The sequence below is a fragment of the Pogona vitticeps genome, chromosome 9 (assembly GCF_051106095.1).
Source record: "Pogona vitticeps strain Pit_001003342236 chromosome 9, PviZW2.1, whole genome shotgun sequence".
Lineage (NCBI taxonomy): Eukaryota > Metazoa > Chordata > Lepidosauria > Squamata > Agamidae > Pogona > Pogona vitticeps.
In genome coordinates, this window is record NC_135791.1 from 1,991,739 (window position 1) to 2,011,112 (window position 19,374).

At 42.8% G+C, this 19,374-nt stretch overlaps 1 protein-coding gene across 2 annotated transcripts in view; it reads left to right on the forward strand.

Moving 5' to 3' along the window:
* Positions 1–19,374, forward strand: part of PTP4A2 (protein tyrosine phosphatase 4A2) — a 28,717-nt gene that overhangs the window by 6,786 nt on the left and 2,557 nt on the right. The window contains exons 1-5 of one of the 2 annotated variants that reach the window (XM_078379893.1): positions 6,525–6,577; positions 7,153–7,827; positions 11,563–11,655; positions 17,022–17,152; positions 18,202–18,276. In XM_078379893.1, the coding sequence (XP_078236019.1) occupies positions 7,732–7,827; positions 11,563–11,655; positions 17,022–17,152; positions 18,202–18,276 (395 nt within the window). In that variant the 5' untranslated portion in view covers positions 6,525–6,577; positions 7,153–7,731. Of the gene's footprint in view, positions 1–6,524; positions 6,578–7,152; positions 7,828–11,562; positions 11,656–17,021; positions 17,153–18,201; positions 18,277–19,374 lie in introns of those variants that run through there. The other variant, XM_072980245.2, reaches the window with a different exon arrangement.

Consider the following 19,374-nt stretch of genomic DNA (forward strand, 5'->3'; position numbering starts at 1 on the left):
CACACACTGGATACTGTCATGAGTGGTTAGTGAAGTGAAAGTGGACCTGGTGGAGCCTTTCCCTGAGTCGCTCCTGTATTCCTGTGTCCCAAGAGAAACTCTGTGGATGCAGATGAAAAAGATGGAGAACTGCAAAGGTGTTTGATGAAATCGGATGCAGCAGAAATATACAGAGAGCAGGCTCTTTTCTTGATTGGTAATGTCACTTTTCTGCTTAATTTATTATGGGTTGTACTTGGATACTCAGTTTGATGAGGTGAATAGAGTCACAGACTAGGACTCAAGAGTTCTGGGTTCAAATCCCTGCTCAGCCATGGAAAGATGCTTGGTGTAGAACTGGTTAAAAACACTCCTTAAATATCTCACTTACCTTGAAAGCCCTTTCAGGCTTGCTGTAAATTGGTTTTGATTTGACGTCACATAACAATAACTGCCTGAGCCAGGTCTCAGTGGGCACAAATTGAAATCAATTGGGGAGCAAGAAGTCAACATGACATGTTTCTAATATGGATTCTAGGTGAAGCGATGTTACATTTCTTTGGAGAGTCGTGGGTGAGCATGGGTTTTAACATCATTCCTTTAGACATGTAAGTACTTTAAAGAAAAGAGGCTGTTGTATGTATGTATATGTGCAGGCAAAGTATTATGCAGATTTCTGAAGAGTGTATAGTTACAAAAGAAATAAGAGAATGTGTTCAGGATTATGTCAGACCCCAAAGATCTGAACTATGGAGACTAAAGGACAGTGCCAGTTGAGTTTCTTAAGGAAACCTATGCTACTAGGTGAATGGGTCTGCTGCATCTTTGCAGTGTGTGACCCTTGCTTCCATAAAGGGCATAAATGTGCCAGAATTTTTGGTGAAAGGAAGAGAGGATGGCATCATTGCATGGCCCCATCTGTAGGGGATGTCTGGCATAGCGTGGTGGAAAGAGTGTTTGCAGCCGTATAGACCGTGCAGATGAAAAGCTGTCTGTTGCTTAAAATACCGACAAACACTGGACTTGCTAAGATGTGACAGAATTTCATCATGATCAGATGATATCTAACAACATTCCAAAACCTGCACACTATTTTCTAAACTGCTACACGTATTCAGTTTCAAAGAACAAGGAGTTGCTGGAGATTTGTCCCTTAAAACATTTTTTATTACCTTGCGGAAATGAGAAATGAGAAGCCTCTTGATGGTTTTTACCTTACTGTTTGTGGCAGTCATACTGCATGAAAAATAATGAAGTGTGGGATTTAGCTAGAAGTAAAATGAGGTCAGATTAGCTAAACTACAATGTGTTGCTTGTACAAACTGGAGGGTAATCTTCGATGACGGGCTGACAAATTAGCAAGTTTTGCTTTTGTGCCCTGCTGTTCTGCTCCATTATGTTGAAAGGTGATCCAAGTAACCTTTTCCAGACTATTTGTCTCTTGCAATCCAGGGAAACTGCAGCTGCTGTAGTCTGTCTTTAAGACCTCAGAGCCACTATGGCAACAAGTGCAAATGCGAGTTCCAAGGGAGCATTTACAGGCAAGAAGTCCCTTTTGATGGGTCTTCCTCAGTAGGGTTTAATAGCACTACCTGTTTAATTGCTTTTTAGTGTTACAGTTTATTGCAGTATTAGCTAGGTTTTTTTTTTAAAATAACTTTTATGCTGCTGTGGGTCTCTTAATTGGGAGAAAGGTGGCATGCCAATGAAATACTGTAGGTAGGCAGGCAGATTCCATCGTGAATAAATAAATGTGTACCTGGTGCTATAGCTGCTTGCATCCTCTCTGGGCGCTACTATGTGCACCCTTGTTTAAGAACCCATCAGTAATAAAGTTTACAGCCAGCGCCAAACGTCAGCATGTTGCTTTCTCTAACCTAATTATACTGCACAGACCCATGCAAATAATGGAATTTGGCCGTAGTTATACCAGTGGCATGGCAGATAATGCCTGACCCAAGTTGCCATTCATCCATAAACTTATATACACCTTTCCCCAAATTGTTTTCCTAAAGTAATTGCTTTTGAAGCTCCTTCAGATCTCTTTTTGTAAACCTATGTTTATAGTATGATTGCCAGTTTCTTCACTTTAGACAGTAGGTCAGTCAGCCAAAGTGTCAGTTAATTGTATTGGCCGATTTAAATAGTGGACAAATTAAGGACATGAGTTCATTTTGAGACTGTTCTGTTATAGAAATTCCTAACTGATGTGGAGTGAAATTGAGAGTATAAGCAACATAGTGTTAAATAATATTTTTACATTTCTGTTTCTCAAAGAATACCTTTATTGAGGTTTTGATGATAAGGGTAAATTGTTTGGCAAAATTAAACAATTGTTTGATAAATGCCTGATAATGCCTCTTACCAGCTGATCTGCCCAGCCATTAAAATGCTGTTGTAAGAAGCATTGGATGATATCACCATGCTGATGAACTGAACTAAATCATTGTGTTGAAAAATACATAAATTATGGGCGTGCATTTCACTCGTAGCAGTTTTTGGGAAACTTCAGAAAGGTATTTCAGGATCTCATTCTATGTGAGATCAATGTTGATATTGCTTTAAGATTCTTATAACCCTGGCAGAACTGAGAAGTGATTGGGCTTGCTCTAAGTACCCACAGAATTTATTTCTGGGTGCATAGTCTTGAGAATCCTGGAGTTTATAGATGTTAATCACAGGACCCTTTTCTCAGAAGACTCCATGAAAACCCTTAAAACTTTTCCAGCAGGTGATTGGTATCCATTTACAAACCTTTGGGTGGATTTCCACTTATTTGGAAGACTGTCTGGAGGGTGGGAGGAAAGAAGCAGGTCTAAGAGTATTTCCTTTAATTGCCCTTGGGCTTCTCTTGATCAAGTATCTGCTTGATTAACATTATATTCTCTCCTATGCCTAGGGTCATGTCTGATTTAACACATCAGTTTTGTTTTCATATTATGAATATGGAAAAGGAAAGGCTTTTCTTCTGTGCCTCCCCCTCTTGCATTTTCATGATGTACATTATGAAAATAGATTCTTGTTAAGCCTTACAGAGTTGTAGGAAAAAGACAGGATATCTTTTCAAACAAGTGGATGCCAAAGAGAAGCTAAAACATGCTTCACATCAATAAATACAGTGTTCGGAGACCTAGTTCTTCTTCTTTTAAATATTTCACAAAATATTCAGAGTGCTTAATGTGTATCTGTTCCATTGGGAGAGAAGGGGCACTGAGCCCTCAACAACATAACAGTCCTCAGTTTACCTGTTTATCTTTGTGCTCCTAAAGCATACGGCAAGGATTTGATGGCATCCCTCCACCCTTTTTACTTTTTGTCTTAAAGAGTAAAAGTAGCTGTATTGGCCAAAGATGGCAAAAAATTGTATTAGGAGTGTTCTGCTTCAGTGTATCTATAATAAAAAAAGCAAAAATAATAGAAGTTTTGTGGCATCTTAAAAACTAACATATTTATTTCAATGTGATCCTTCATGGATTACAAACCGTTTCCTCAGATAAAAGGTATGACACATCAGAGCAAGTGGATTGTAATCCATGAAGGCCCACACTGAAATAAACTTGTGACGTTTTTAAACTGCCTCCATACTTACTGTCTGTCTGTATATCTGAGGGCTAAAATGAAAACCACAGTGCAACAATTTTTAATGACAAATAGTAGTTAAAATTATCAGTAATTAACATGGTTCAATAAACCAATAAATACTTAATTGGGTATGAAAATATGTGTATTCAGTTAACAACAGTTCATAAACAGTGTGCCACTAAGTAAGGATAAAATGCAAGCCATGTTTTAATCAAATTGTAGTTATACTTCTGTCTGTTCTTCAGCCAGCATTCTAGTCATGTGAACACACCATTCAAGCATGGGTGAGCAGTGTGGGCCCTGTGGTCCTCAGAGCCCTTCTGCTGGTCTGCAACCTTTCTTGTCTTGCACTTTCCCTTACCGGGAGCCTCTAGGAGCAAGGGTTCACCTTTTGAAATAGACCACTCTCCCCTGTGGAATTTAACATCCAAAAATACTTGTTTTTCAAGAGCAAAAGTAGCCACATCTGATTTTATTTTGCTTTCTGCATTTTGTTCTTGCATTTTTGGCAGCTACACAGGGATCCCGAGGGCATAAAACCGGTCCTTGCACCTGCTGAAGTTTCCCTCTCGGGGTTAAAGGAAACAGAGCCAGCAGAAGCCAAGAGAAGAATTGGTGTAACCACTTGACACAGTAATAGTTCATGTTGTAAAGAAGGATCATGGCTTGAAAGTTCCTTATACAGATTCGTACCGAGATTTAAACAAAAGGGGTGGGATGTTTTACTGTCAAAAGGACTTCCAGCAGTGGATGAGAGGAGAGGCTGGAGATCTAGCCACTTTACTAGGTTACAGGTTAGTTTAACTGAACCTTGCTGGTCTCATCAGGAAGAGGTTTACAGTGTTTTTCTCCACTTTGCTCACACTGTTAACTAGAGTCTCTGAGGTGGTTGTGACTTCACAGTTCAGTCCATAAAGATAAGGATATTCATGCGCAACGCTCTGAATAATGTACTAAATGGGTAAAAGTTTGAGCAAAGAAATCTTTGCATCAGGAAGGATCTGTGAGAGGATTCCTAAGTGTTGGGATCCCTCCCCTTTCCCCAGAAATAGTTTTAACAAACTCATTAATCTTTTTGTAAGGTAATAATATATAGAATTCAGAAATCTTACTTTTTGGATGCAGTTCCTGAAAGCTGAGAGTTAACTGTTGAAGGAGGATAATAATTTTATATTATGCATATAATACAGTGGGCTGTACTCAATGAAAGCTGGTGCTTTAATAAATTGATTTATCATTGTGCTATAAAACATCCTAGTGTTCCATGAGACTATTTTAGGGTGACATCTCAGGAAATTCCATTATTGAGCTTTCTGTTACTTGGCTTTTGGTACTCCTTTATAGTATTGAGACCTACAGTTGACCAGGTTCTTGTGTAAAGTTAAATGTTGTTGTAGTCTATGACTTTGATGAAGTTTTTCTGCCTATTGGTGAGTATTTGTGGTCTTCACATGTGGACCTGTGCACCCTGTATCCTCATGTGTGTCAAGCATATTCCTCAGTGTTTCATAAGTGTAAACTCTGGGGAGTTGTGAAACTGAATACTGTACAAGAGGCATTTATTAGTTAGTACTTTATCTTGTTGCTGCCTGGTAGAAACCTTGTCCCTCCTGGGATTACAGAGAAGAATCACACTCGGGGGTGCTGTAGGTAGATTTCAGCACAGTACCTTTATTTGAGTGGCAGCAGTATTTATTTATTTAGAGCGTTTTCATCCCATGTCTCAGCTAAAAAGGCTTCCAAGCAGCCCACACATAGTCAATAAAACAAGACCGTCTGTTACCCACAGGCTTATGATCTAAAAAAGACAGGAGACAAAATTTTTATACCAATGAGTAGTATTAGGAGTTAATCCCCTCCCTCTTGCATCTCTTTTTCATGATTGAATCCCCAGAGCTAATAGATACCTGGTTGCTTTGTATTCTAGGCCTCTTGATTTGAAATTTGCAGCTATTAACTGCCTTTTTCTCGTGTAAGCCTTACAGTGATCTTTGGGCAGCACTTTCCATTGCTGAATTGTAGGGAGAGATGCCTCATAGTGCTGCAAGCAAATTTTCTGTGCTTAGTTTCCTCTCCTTATACTCCTCTGTTTGTTTTGAGACCCTCTTTTTGTCCTGTAGATTGCTTTGCAGGAGGGGAGAGCCCAGTGGAACCTTCTCGGTGCTGTTAGACTACAACTCCCATCAGCCACCATAGCCAGTGGTGAAGAATGCCAGGAGTAGCAGTCTAGCAACATCCCTACCATGTCACACTGTGTCTGCCCCTGTTTCACAGCTGGGGCTGCAAAGCCTTGTGATGTACTGTAGTGTTACAGAGTCCTCTTCCCTGTGTGGATTCTGTGCAGTAGTCTTTGAGCTGCATAACTGGCCCTCCGTGTTAGAGAGAAGTTGTACTATAGAAGCTGTTTGTGTGGGCTCTTGTCTCTCAGTGAGCCGTAAAAGCTCGTCACTCTCTGAGGGTGGAGGAGATAATGACATCCATGAAATTCTGTTCCCACAGTAGGTTAACATGAGATTAGGCTGCAGCAGATGGTTCTCTATTAGGTGCTCCCTGATTGTAAGAGCTAAAACCGTTCTTGCATGTAGTCTGTAAGGTCTGTAATTTGGCACTGTGTTGCCTTTTCCAGGACAGTGTTCAGTCACTTGGTTGTAGGCAAAATGCCACTCCGCAGCTGCTTAAGATTGCCTGGAGGGCACTGTTAAGAATGTTGAACTGGAATATGGAGCTAGGCCACTGAACTGCAGTCTTTTTCTTAGATCATTGTCTTAGCTGGCGCACGTCATAACCTTGGTAAAGATCAACACTGAAGTGAGACAGGTTAGCATTTCCTCGTATTTGTTTTATACTGTGCGTCATGGAACACTCTGCCTTGTGAAAATGTGAGTTGGACTGTTCTTGGCTTTTAGCTTCCTTCTGGCAAGACTTGTGTGCATGTGGTTGAGGCAAACATAGCTCTTAATGAAACGCTGAGCTGCCTGTCTTGAGACAGAATCTTCTGTTAAGCAGCTTATGAAAGGTAATGGGTTTCTTAGGGTTGCCTCCGGGTGCACTAAAGCAGCAGCCCCCAACCTTTTTCGGGTTTGGCAACATGCCCCTCTGCGAGCGTGACACGCCCATCATGCATGGATGGGGGGGGCGGAGATCCATGTCCGCAGCCCAATTCAAGGAAGCCCATAGACTGTTACTGGACCACGGACCGGGGGTTGGGGACCCCTGCACTAAAGGACGTGCTTGCAACCCTAAAACCTAGATTACACTAGATTATGATAGACATTGTTGAGACAGGGGTAGCTTTTGCTTGCAGGGGTAGTGATTGGAGTTAACGTGTGATGCAGAAACCCAGGGACCTCAGCCGCAGGCAGGGCCCTAAGCATCACATGATGAGAGCTGGCCTAGATTAGTCAAAATGAGAGCATTCATAGTACAGGAGGGTTGTTGATTCACCGTATATCTAAAACTGTTCCAGAACAACTTGGCTTAAAAAAAACAACCAAACTTAAATATGGTAGCTGTGTTGAGTCCTCTACACCCATCTTCTTTAGTGATCTCTGTGTAGCTCTTTCTAAGTGTGGATATTTTCTTTTCTTTTAGGTTTTCCGTTCGAATCCACGCCACACATTTATGGCGATTCTGAGAGTCAGGGCAGATTTCTGCCGGGCCCAGCACAGCAACCTGGCTGAGAAGTGAGCTGGGGCCCAGGGTCCTGCGTGCCATAACTGTACTTTGCCTTGAAGACTCCAGACACCAACACATAAGCCTCAAATATATGGGGTTATCTTCTGCAAATTGGAAACCTCTTCCTTTTAGTGACGCTAGAGAAGCAAAGCCTGGCTGAACCCAAGTGGAGAGAACACCTGTCCTGACATTTTCTTTGTGCCTCACCAGTGCCTAAATGTAGTAAAGGCTGCCTAGTTTTTTGCATGTAGTAGGAGACTGTAGAAGGAGCACCACCTGCAGTGACTGAGGCTGAAGCTGAATTCCAGCAGATGCTCAAGAAAAGCTGCTTTTTCCTGAAGTGAAGAATCATCTTGAAGAACAAAACAAGGAAAGCGCTGATCGATCCCTGGACACTTTCGTGGTCTCTCTCTCTTTTTTTTTTAATGTTTTCTGCTGTGAAACATTGCAAGATTTGATTTTTTTCCCCCTACACATTTCCCCTCCCTTGCCACTATGAACCGTCCCGCTCCAGTGGAGATTACTTATGAAAGTATGCGCTTCCTGATCACCCACAACCCAACCAATGCAACCCTCACTAAATTCACAGAGGTAAGAGGAGTGTCTGCTGACACAGCCTGAGGTTGGGCTTTTTTTTTTTTTTTTTTTTTTTTGAACTCTATTCTGAGGAATCCCAGAGCAGGGGGTGGGCAGGAGGGTTCTTCCTAAGTTTACCAAGGGAAGGGAACAGATCAACCATAGTGGGTAAATGTCACTGTGACTGTAATTCCAATAGATGATAAACTAGAAGACAGATTGCTCAAACACTGCCCATCTGCTGTGACTGCATGCAAACACAGGGGATTGGCAGGTGAATTGCAAAGAACATTGTAAGTGAGGCTTGGGGTTCCCAGGGGGTCTGGCCAGCGCCTTTTATTGAAAGGAGAGGTCTAGAACCATCACCAAGAAACCTCTGCAATCCCATGGATTCTGCAGCATAAGAGTAGTGGCAATCCAAATCTGGTTTTGCTTCATTGTTTAGACTTTTATTGCATGTCTTTGGGTTGGGAGGTGGAGGGAAAGAGAGGGGAAGTGAATACAGGACATAATACCAAAAGTTAGGGAATGGGAAAGGAACAAAAAAGTAGGCCACATGTATAACTACGATGTCTCCATTAGACTAGTCTCAAGATGGACATTATGGGTAGAATAATAAGTAGGTGTTGCAGGTATTGGATTGTTCCTTGCAGTACATTCTGGAAGCAAGAAGAAAAATGTCTGCTGTCTTTCCTGGATGCTGGGTGCAGTTTAGAATGTCTATCTGTTGCCTTGGGCAAAGCATTTAGGTTCATGAGTCACCACAGAGCAGAAGTGCAAAGCAACATGACATGTTTGGTTTTTGTATACAAAGCTGGACGGAGAGTTTGCAAGTTGTGATATGTAGAAATGTGGATTGAAGTCAATTTATAAGTGTTACCTAGTGGTTGGGGGGGTCATAAAGCCCTCAGGCTACACTTTCTATTTGTGCTTTCTGTCGCACACAGCTAAATGCAGTCACATGAAATTCATATTCTTGAAAATTATTATAGATTAAAGGGATGGGAATGCCAGTTGTACTGCCAGATGCTAAAAAAAAAGTCTCACCCAGTTTAGATATTTAACGATGCCATGATAAAATTGTTCAGTATTTTTCAACTTTGAAATTAATGGAATTCTCTCGCCCCCTCTGATGGTTTGCTCCCAAAAAGCTATTATTGATCTGTTTGGGCCCAGTGTCCACAGTGGAAAGTCTGTGTGGAATAGTACTGTGGATGACACTGTAGTGAAGGGCATTTTCTTCCTGACCTCTACGGTCTCTACCCACTGTATACACAATCCTAGTGTTCACAAAATTGACCTAGTTTCCTACCCTGTCTTTGTATATCCTGCAGTTGCCCCTGCATTCTCCTACTGATCACTAAGTCTGTGCTGTTTGGTGGGATCTTGCCCTATAGCTGCCAGTTCAGGCAGCGGAAACTCACTAGGGAAGTGAAAATTGGTAAAGCCACTCCTTAAATATCTCATTCATCTTGAAAACCCTGCCAGGGTCACCATTGGTTCCAACTTGATGACATACTAACAACAAGAAGGAGGTGATAACGCCAATTGTTCCTGTATGTCTTATTTATGCTCAGGATGCTTGACAGTGGTTATGTTTCCCTTCCTCATTTAAAACTCATTCTTCAATATGATTTCCTTTATACAGCTAATAAATCTTATCAGTCCATTTCTTTGCCCATGCTTAGGGTGCAAAGGAAGAAACAGTAAGACAACTGTACTGATTAAATTAGTGTAATTTGTGGGCTTCGGTTAAATCTAATTCAGTGCAGCTAAGGCAATTATTTTTGTTGGGGTTTCTTTGAATAATTTTTGTAGACCATTAGACCTCCTCCCCCAGCACCCAAGAGGAAAAGTAGTGGAGGATTCTCATTTTCTTTTTTATCAGCTTGCCTTCCGTTTAAGCTCCAGAGTGGTGTTCTTGTCTTGGCTTATGTTTTTCCTACACAGTTAATTGCATCTGGTTGTCTTTGTATCTGCATCTCAGTCCCAGGTGGAATAGCCAATCCTGCAAACGGTGTTGCTTTGTTCCTTGAAATGGAGCCTTTTGCTTCTGGAAGGGGTCAGTGGAGTCCTCCTTGTGCACATAGGAAATCCACTATCCTAATGATAGTTTTGACTTGTTGCTGGCTACCTGAGACCTATATGGGCATTCTCATAGGTCCAGAGGAAAACATTTGTGACATGTTTTGACAGACAGGCATGCATCAGCTAACTGAAGTAGGTGGTCGTCCTCTCTCTCATCCCATCCTTGATGCTTTATCAGGTCTTGCTTTCTTTCAGCCTTGGTGGTCTTTTTTTTTTTTTGCCAAGAAATACGCTTCCTTTGTGTATTGTGGAGCTTTTAGTGTAGAAGTGCTTAAAGCTAGTTAAATAGTGGTATCAGGAAGCCAGGGAGAGAGAAATAAGCTTTCTGTAGCTCCCAAGGTGGTTTTTAGAGCTCTGTGAAAGCACACCTACAGTGGTGCCTCGACTTACAAAATTAATTCGTATTGGACTGGTGGCTGTAACTCGAAAATTTTGTAAGTCGAAGCACCATTTCCCATAGGAATGCATTGAAAACCGTTTAATCCGTTCTGGCCAAAGGGGGGAAAAATCCCGGGCTTCCAAAGCTGTGCCTGCTGCCCTCTGTCTCCTGGCCCCGCTGCCCACTGCCTCCGCACCGGGTGCTGGCTTCCTGACCGCCACACTGGGTGCCAGCTTCCTGGGCTTCCAAAGCACCGGCATGGTAGTCGGGGCAGTGTTGGAACCCCAGGAGGCTGAGCCTCCCTTTTCCTAACCATTGGAGTGAAGAAGCAGCGTCTTTGCCACCAACAGTTTGAAGTCCCCACCTTCCCCCCCCCCCCCCCCGGCCTTTTTCTGTTTGTAACTGGAAGCTCCAGCCGCAAGTCAAAGCAAAATTTTGCAGCTGTTTTTCGTAACTTGAAATTTTGGTAAGTAGGGATGTTTGTAAGTTGAGCCCCCACTGTACCTCCGACTCAGATCCTCTTGACTGCAGGGTTTTTTAAAAATGAAACTACAAAGCAGGCCAGTAGGATAGTTCAAGGTGTGCAGACTGCAGCCCCGGGACTGTAAATAATTCCTGAAGGCTATCTTTCTGGCCCTTGTTTTTATTGGACATCCTACACCAAAAATATCTTTTCTGTAAAAAATAAGTAAACTGTGATTTCTCAAAACCTCCAGGCGCACTGCTTCACATTTCAAATGGGGTACAAGGCCCCCTGCAGTGTTTAATATTCAAAACCCTTCCAAGCCTTCTGAAGTTCTCTGATTGGAAAAAGGGGAGGTCAGAGAGCCAATTTAATTTTGATTCTACTCTGACATGTTCTGTCTCTTGTGTTTGGGCATAGGAAAATGTGAATTAACTTTCCTTTTTAAAAAAATTTGTTTTGCTTGTTACGGGATGGTTCAGGGCTGGTGTGCAACTTATTAAGGACAGTTGCCACAATTTGGTACCCTAATAAAAGCATTGCTTTATCAAGTCTGCATCTGTTGGCAGGTCCCATTCTTAAGTGTTTTCTTCTTTAGTGCGCACGCACACACACATACACACGTTGTTCTATGCAGTGGCGCTCTCTGTTGCTGCCGTTGCATCAGTAAAAGTGCCACTCCCTCGGGAGGCTGCTTTCAGTGGCTTCCTCCTGGTATCAGTGGCTGGTAAAGCTTTATATACATCTGAAAGAAGAGAGTTTTTTTTCCCCCTTTTGCTCTTGGATATCCACTTGATATGTTTTCTGCTTGTTTCCAAAGGAGCTGAAGAAGTATGGAGTGACAACCTTGGTGCGAGTCTGTGATGCTACCTATGATAAAGCACCAGTTGAGAAAGAAGGAATCCAAGTCCTAGTGAGTATTTTTCAAGATCTGAGAAGGAAACAGCATTGTTCTTTTGAGCCATCGTGTGGCTTTCTCATGTCACTACAAAGCGTTTTCCCCAGTCTGTCTTGTGCTTGTGAATGGCGGCCTGCCTTAGAGTCTCATCTACTAGGCAGTGTGTTCCACAGTGCAACTGCTAGTGAGGCGGGAATAATTTGGAAGATGAGCTCTAGAGGTGGCATATTCAGAAAAGGAAATTCACTTTGGGTGAACGCAGTAAGCGGGGTTGGGGTTGTATTGGGTATTGCATTGGTAATAATTAGGTGAACAGACAGCTCTCACTCATTTCTGTCTCAGTGGTATTATTAGTGGAATCTAAAGAAGTCAGAAAGTTTTAAGTCGAAGCAGCTGCTTATACAAAACAGATCTTCAAATGATCTTATGTTATTTGCTCAGCCCTCCAGTGAAGGGAACACTGTCTGGTTTTAGCACTCCAGGGACAGATGTCTTGCCCGTGATCATTGGCAGGATCTTGTGACTGATAGCTCCTACCAACACAGATTCCCTTCTCGTGCACAATTTCTGGTCAGATGACAGGTCACCAGTTGAGCAATGAACTGGCATATGACCACTTCATGAGAAAGGGGATGGGGGAAGTCGCTGTTTTCCTGGTACTCAGCCTGCTCACACTTTGAGGCCGATAACTTGAGCCTTTATGTCTGCAGGCGAGGTTCTGCAAGAGAGGCACCCTTCCTCTGGTTCTTTCTGGGCATTTCTTGCTTAGCAAATTCAGAGTTGTGAATCCTTTTTGGTTGTAGCTTTGATTCATGCAGTTCCAAATAGAATGACATGCCTTTATATTCCTCATTCTGTCGTCTTCTCCACTTCTTCCTTCCCCTGCCCTTAAACAGGCAACACATCAGCCCCCCTCTGAGCAGTCTCTAAACCAGCTTCTATAGCCATGTGAGCAAGATGTGCGCTCCACAGGTGCCGCAGGGTGTTCTTAAATTGCTGCCGCCACCACGGAAGGGTGTGCAAAGAGAATAAGCTCTTTCCCAGGTTAGTCCCTGGGTAAAGGAGCCCACTCCCCTGTTGGCTGCTGCCTTTTCTCCTCCGACGGCCCTCTCTTGACCCCATTGAGAAATGTGGCTTAATGACTCTCATCAGGCTGGTAAAGTTACATTGCCGGGATCTAAGCCTGGGTGCTTGCAGCAAAATCTTGACCATTACAAGCAGGGCAGAATGCAACTTCTCTGTCCCAGTTCTGTCCTTGTATAGTTAAATATTAGGGAGAGGCATGACAATCTAATTCTTTTCTTTCCATCTGGTAATTTTCCTGGTACAGTCTAGTCTCTTGTAGGAAATGTGCATGAAGATTGGGGAAACCCAGGTTCAGATACAGGTGAACAGTCTGGCCAGTTTCACTCTGTGGTTTGGGGGATAAAATAATAGGGAGAATAATGTATCTACACTTGTTTGAACTTCTGAGAGAGGAGATAATGTTCACCTCCAACTGAAAATTATTTAAAGGTCATCGTATTGTCCTTCTATACTTCACATGTAGCAGGGTTTGGGAGACTGGGGATACTCAAGCACGGTAGCCCTTTATTCTACCCTGATGAAAGAGGGCTTCAATATTAGATGTAACCTGTTTGAGCTACTAATGTTGGTAAACAAGCATATGGAATAAAGAGATTAGCTGTAAGAAAAAGCAAGGGGTGGGGATAGAGGGGGGTTGGCACTAGTCCATACCAGCTGCTGAAATTGCAAAGGTTCATGTGTCTTTCAAAAATAGCTCCTGTTTGAACAGCAGGCATGGCTTAAGATAAGCAGCAGGAAAGACCTGGTTGAATTATTCTCTGAAAATGCTTTGGGTATCTCTACCGCATTCCCTGACTTATGGGCTCTGTGTTAGTCCTATGGGCTTGTAAACTAATTGGGTCCTGATGGGCAGTGACCGAGAGCAGAGTCCAAATCAAACGAAGAACTGGATTCGATTTGGGAGATCAAATGATTTTGAGGTCCCGGATGAATCCTCGTTCAGTCTGCAAAATGCGTAAAATGGAATAAATAGTGCCTTGTTGCAAAAGCAGATAAAGAAGCAGAAATCAAACGAATGTTCTGTATCAATATATATAACCAAGTGGCAATGAATGCAGCTTCTGTCTCTCTGGGCTGTTTCGGGGTTTGCCGGACTAAAGGCCTCGTTTTATAAGCTGTCAAGTTTTCTAGGGGTGTTAAAAGATACTCTCAACACTGGGCTGGACGGGGTTAAATTGAACTAAGCTTGTCACGGGAACCTTCATTTTGGTGGCTTTACTGCTGAACATAAGCTTTTACACTTCACTTTATCTGCAGGTTGGAAGTCCCACCTGTTGCTGGCATCTGGTGTGATAAGCTGTGGTCGTGGCAGCCTTTACAGAGTTCTTAATGTGCATATATTTTTTTCTTTTTCTTTTTGCAATCCGAGCACTTTAATTGTAGTACATTGAGGTCTATTCCAGGAACTGTGATCTGCTGACATTATCACCCAGATAACATGGTGTTCTGTTCAAGGGACTGCAGAGAAGGGGATTGGAAGCTTTTATTCTTCTCCCCCCCCCCCTCCTTGGCTGTCCATGGATCATCTCTCATGGTGTTCAGCAGAATATATGCTCTGCTTTTCTGTCTTTTTTCCTGTCATTCCCTGGCTTCTTTGACTCGGCCACTTGTGCCCATCTCTCAATAACTTGTTTCATCTAAAGCGCTGGTTCTTAACCTTGGGTTACTCAGGAGTTTTGGACTGCAACTCCCAGAAGCCTTCACCACCAGCTGTCCTGACTGGGGTTTCTGGGAGTTGCAGTTCAAAAGCATCCAAGTAACAAAGGTTAAGAACCACTGACAAACTAGATGCTTTCACTTGCTGGGCTGCTTCCTCAATCTTCACCATTGGGGTGGGGGAAACTTCTCTACTGGGGAGAACAGCAATACTATCTGGGGCTGGAGAGTCATGGGTGCACTTCTATACCTTTCTTGCCACAGTAGGAGTATTGAAAAGTCAGAGATTCCAGCAAGACTGCTGGTGTCAAAAAAAATATCAACCTTCATGCTACAGTTTTGGACCTGTTAGTTCTTCTCTTGGTGTGACTGAGAAACCAAGACAAGGTACCATGGCTTAAGGTTAGCTTTTAAATCTTGGCTTGTTTGGATGGCAACAGCTATAGCTTCTAGCCTGGACATGTTGGGAAGCTCTAGGTAACCATGCCTTTTGGAGTTGTTTTCCTCATGTTTTTCCTTGTTTTCCTTCTGCTATGGAACAGGAGAGGTGTGTGCAGGAGCATGATGCTTGTCCATGTCCTGACTTATTTAGGCAGGATTTCATGATTTTAAAAAGTCTGTTTCAGTTGATATGAAGCCAAACCATGGTTTGTCACTGGGCATCTGGGAATGTCAAGGTCTCCTGTGCTTTCTGTAATCATTTAGGGTCACTGTGACAGTACATGGCCCCAGTGGTGACTGACCAGGTATATTGCATGCAGTTTGATGGGTTTTTTGTTTGTTTGTTTTGTTTTAAGTTGTGATGTGCTGGGCCTTGGTTTGAAACAGTACCACTTTGAAAGACCTTAGTCAAATTCAGACGCGTTGCTTCCTTAGCCCAACTTGCTTCATGGGGTGATCAGCTGGGTAAATGAATTTTTAAAAGTAAGCCACTTAAAGTGCGAAACAGTTCATTCTATTTTCCTGGTCAAGATAGTGTGTCTGTGTATCTCTGTGTCTGTATATTTATTTAAACACATGCACACACAGAGAGCATTTATAATGTGCCTACTATATTTTTGGTTGCTCAGTATCAAATATAGGCAATGTACAGTATTTCTATACTGTATTTTCCACCGTGCATTGTCTTCACAGCAGTTCATACAAGAAATGCACTGCCAGTTCATACCATAGTCTCTCAAGACTGAAGGATGCCTATGAGATGTATATAATAACACTGCAATTCATGCAAAAATCTCAGATTGAAATCTGTCTGCTCAGTTCGATTTTATACCTCTAAAATACCAAGTGATTTGTTATAACCAAAACTGAACTAATTATTAAAGGTGTCTAATGTTGTTTTAAAGACATATGTTAATTTTTTTTATTTCTCCACCTCCTGGCTTATATGATAATTAAATAAGAATCTGTAGTTTCTACAAAATCCAGTTAGCTGTTTCACACATTCAGTAAATCACCTGTTCACACTGCACTGGGTTAATTTGAAAGGTTCTAGTTATACATGTTGCTCCAGGCAAATTTCTCTACATCTACCAAGTCATTTTTTTTTTTAAAAAAAAATCCTTTTACAGTATTGGAGTAATCTTTCATCCATTGAATAATGTTTTGGTCCACATCCTGCCCATCTTTTGATCAAACTCGCCTTTCTAGTCGGTTGTTGTCTCCTTGTGGTCCCTCACACCTGTCTAGCACTATGTTGTCAAAATCATCTACCTTCCATCTCTGTGATTGCTTAACACCTCTCTTTAATTCGCCACATTGGGTTTGTATGCCCCCAGATGCAACGCCAGGTTTGTCCAGAGCTCTCTGTGACCATATGCTCAGCATGTCTCTTCTTTGATATCCGTATCCACTCCTTCATGCTCCACTCTAGGTGGTCTCCTCTCTGAAAATATCTGGCACAGTCTTTTCCCCTTCTCCTTCATGTGAATGGAACTGCCTCCCAGAGAACACCCTACCTCTCTTAATGAGTTTCAGATCCCTGCTCAGACCCCACCTTTTCCTTGAACCTTTCACTTACTTTTTATGTCCTTGTATAGCTCATCCTAAGCATGTGCAAAAAAGCTGAAGGCTACTTCCTTGTTTCCTTTGGTATCCACTTGCTTCTACCACCTCGGTTTTCCCTGTGTTGAATGTTCATCTTGAATTTGTTGTGGGTCAGGGATCTGATCTCTTCTAGTCTGTGAATATTCTGATGCTGCTGTGTATTTTATCGTAAACATATCATTCTCTGCCAATGCTTATTTTGTATTTGGTTGGTATATTTAGATTCAATTATAAAGGACTCTTTTAGTGTAAACAGCTTCAAGAACTTTGGTTAACTGACAGCATAAAAATGTTATAAAATAAAGTCTCTGTCCCATAGCATCTTCTGCATGAAGCCTGTTACTTTGCCACTGAATAATTGTGGGTATCTTTATTTCTTTATTCAGTCCCCCCAGTTGCTGTAAGAAGCCATTAGTTCCCTTGTATTTTGTAGTCAGAATGCAAAGCAGTAAGAAAGAGAGGGCAGATATTTCTGCTTGAAAGGATGGGATAGTTAACAAGCTTGGTCTGAAACAAAGTGGGAAGGCAGGAAGGCGTTCCTCCCGATCTGAGTACAGAGTGGAAGTAACCTGCTCTTTCCCCCTCTTCCAAAGGACTGGCCATTCGATGATGGTGCACCACCACCAAGCGAGATTGTGGATGACTGGCTGAACCTGTTGAAAACCAAATTCCGCGAAGAACCCGGCTGCTGTGTCGCTGTACACTGTGTCGCAGGGCTAGGAAGGTAAATGTCCTGCTCCCTTAATGGAGGAGTGGATTTCGGCTTCGTGGACCAGTTTCTTTCAGTTGAACCTTCAGTGCTTTCAGGGTCTGTAGCGCAAGGCCTGGCTGTCCGTTTGGAAGCTGACGCATTTGCTCTGGACCCGTCCTCCCTAGCAGTTATTTGCCCAGACCTCTGACTCCTTAGGGGTCATTTTGTAAAGCTAAAGATCAGCTGTTGGTCCCCTGGGTTCATTCTGTGTCAGGCCTAAGTCCCCTATTACATGATAGTTAAAGGGCTTGACAGCGAGGTATCCGGTGCTCCTCGGGTAACAACAGGACATATACTGACCATCACTCACCTTGTAGGTTCATTCTTGAGCCTTCATTCTCTTCCCTGTATGGGCGCAGTGGTGAAATGATAAAAGGGTCAATCTGTGGAGTGGGGATCCTAATCTGCATTTGTGCCATGAGCCTGGGGCTATTGTGTGCTCTTCTCCTGGATGATTTGACAGCTTGATGGATGTTCATTCTCTCCTGGGTGCCCCTTTTATGTTCCGTATCATGACAGCTTGACACTCCTCTCTGAATGGTCATTTTCCTTGCTTTCCTGGTCATGCTCAGTGTGGTAAAAGAAGGCATTGCCCAAAACTGGGTGCTGTGAACATCTCTATAGTGTTCACAGCCAGCACTGTAGCATTTAATTGATAGACTATACACTAGTTAATCAAAGGTTTTTTCTGCTAAAAAGGTGCCCCCCCCAATAATTGGGAAAATGCTTTATTTAAAAACCCCAGCTGACAAAAACTAGAAGACAGGTGACATTTTGTCTCAGTCGTTTATGACAGACTTTCCCAGAATATGTGCAAATACAGCTTGGTGGTTCTATATTGGGCACTCACAGGGGCCAGTGATTGAGTGCCCCATGTAGGACTGCTGCAATTAAGCAGGGCAGGCTAATGTTATTTTGTGACTAGAAGCATTCTTGGGCTCATGGCTCCTTTAATTGGATCTAGTTTTGAGGGGTTTGCTGGACCAAGTTTAAATCTGCATTGATCTTCTTTCTCCTTCCAGAGCCCCAGTTCTGGTTGCCCTCGCACTCATAGAATGTGGAATGAAGTATGAGGATGCTGTGCAGTTTATCAGACAGTAAGTGAAAGAGCTTAATTCCCGTGTGCCTGCCCTCATTCTCTGCCTTTTTCTTTTCTTTTCCTTTGCGTCGAGCAATCCTTTTCTTATCCCCAGTGCCTCACAGAGTCATTGAACAGCTGATAATGGGTCTCTGTTTCAGGTCTAGGCTTTGACCTTCTCTTCTTTTGGATGGCGATTGGAAAGAAATGAGCCATAGCATATGACACCCCCTTAGGAGCAAGAAGGCTTAATTAGCAAACAACTCTAGAATTGACTTGATCCTCTTGCTTTGTATTCAGAAAGTGAAGAATCCTGTTGCAAATCTGAAACAAAGGCAGACTGTCTTGGTTGGCCATGTCAGTTCCCTCCACTGTTGTGAGGCACTGCTTTCCTACTCCTGGCTGGGTCGATAGGAGGCAGCCTTTCCAAAAGAATCCAGAGTTGCTGATCATCTTCCTGCTATTAACAGACGAAGCTGCTCTTTGCTCACACAACCCGTTTGCCTTTTAACACTGCATTGGAAACTTCATGTGCTGTGTAAAGCCTGATGGATTCACCTAGGCATAGTCATGCTTTCTTGTGTAGTGTTTACATCTGCTACACTTTTGTTCCATCTCCCTTCTAAGAGCTCAGAGCAGCATACAGGTTCCCCTTAGGGCCCCCCAGCCCCTGCCGTTTTGTCAACGGGTTTATGCCAGTCCTGCACTCATGACCAAATTCTTGGTCAAGCAGAGGTTAGAAAGCAGCTCGGGAGATTGAGGCTCAAGTGCCCGAATGAACCACAACACCTGCCTTGTCTGTGTCCACATTATATGGACTGCTGTCCTGAGGATAAAAATAGGGACAAAGAAAGTCAGAGACAGAAATATAGGTTACCAATTAATTAACAATAAGCAAATAATGCCCTTCCCTCAGACACACATTACTGAACATCAAACTAAGCAGGGTGGATGGCGGTTGAATTTTGTGAGCCAAGGCTTGAAAAACTCATTCTTTCTTTATGCTTTGGACTGCGGCTTGCATCCGCCCCACCCTGGTGGCCAGTTGTCCACAATTCTCTGAGTTGCAGCTCAAAATACCCCAGAAGGTGCCGCCATGTGAGCGTTGCTTAGAAAG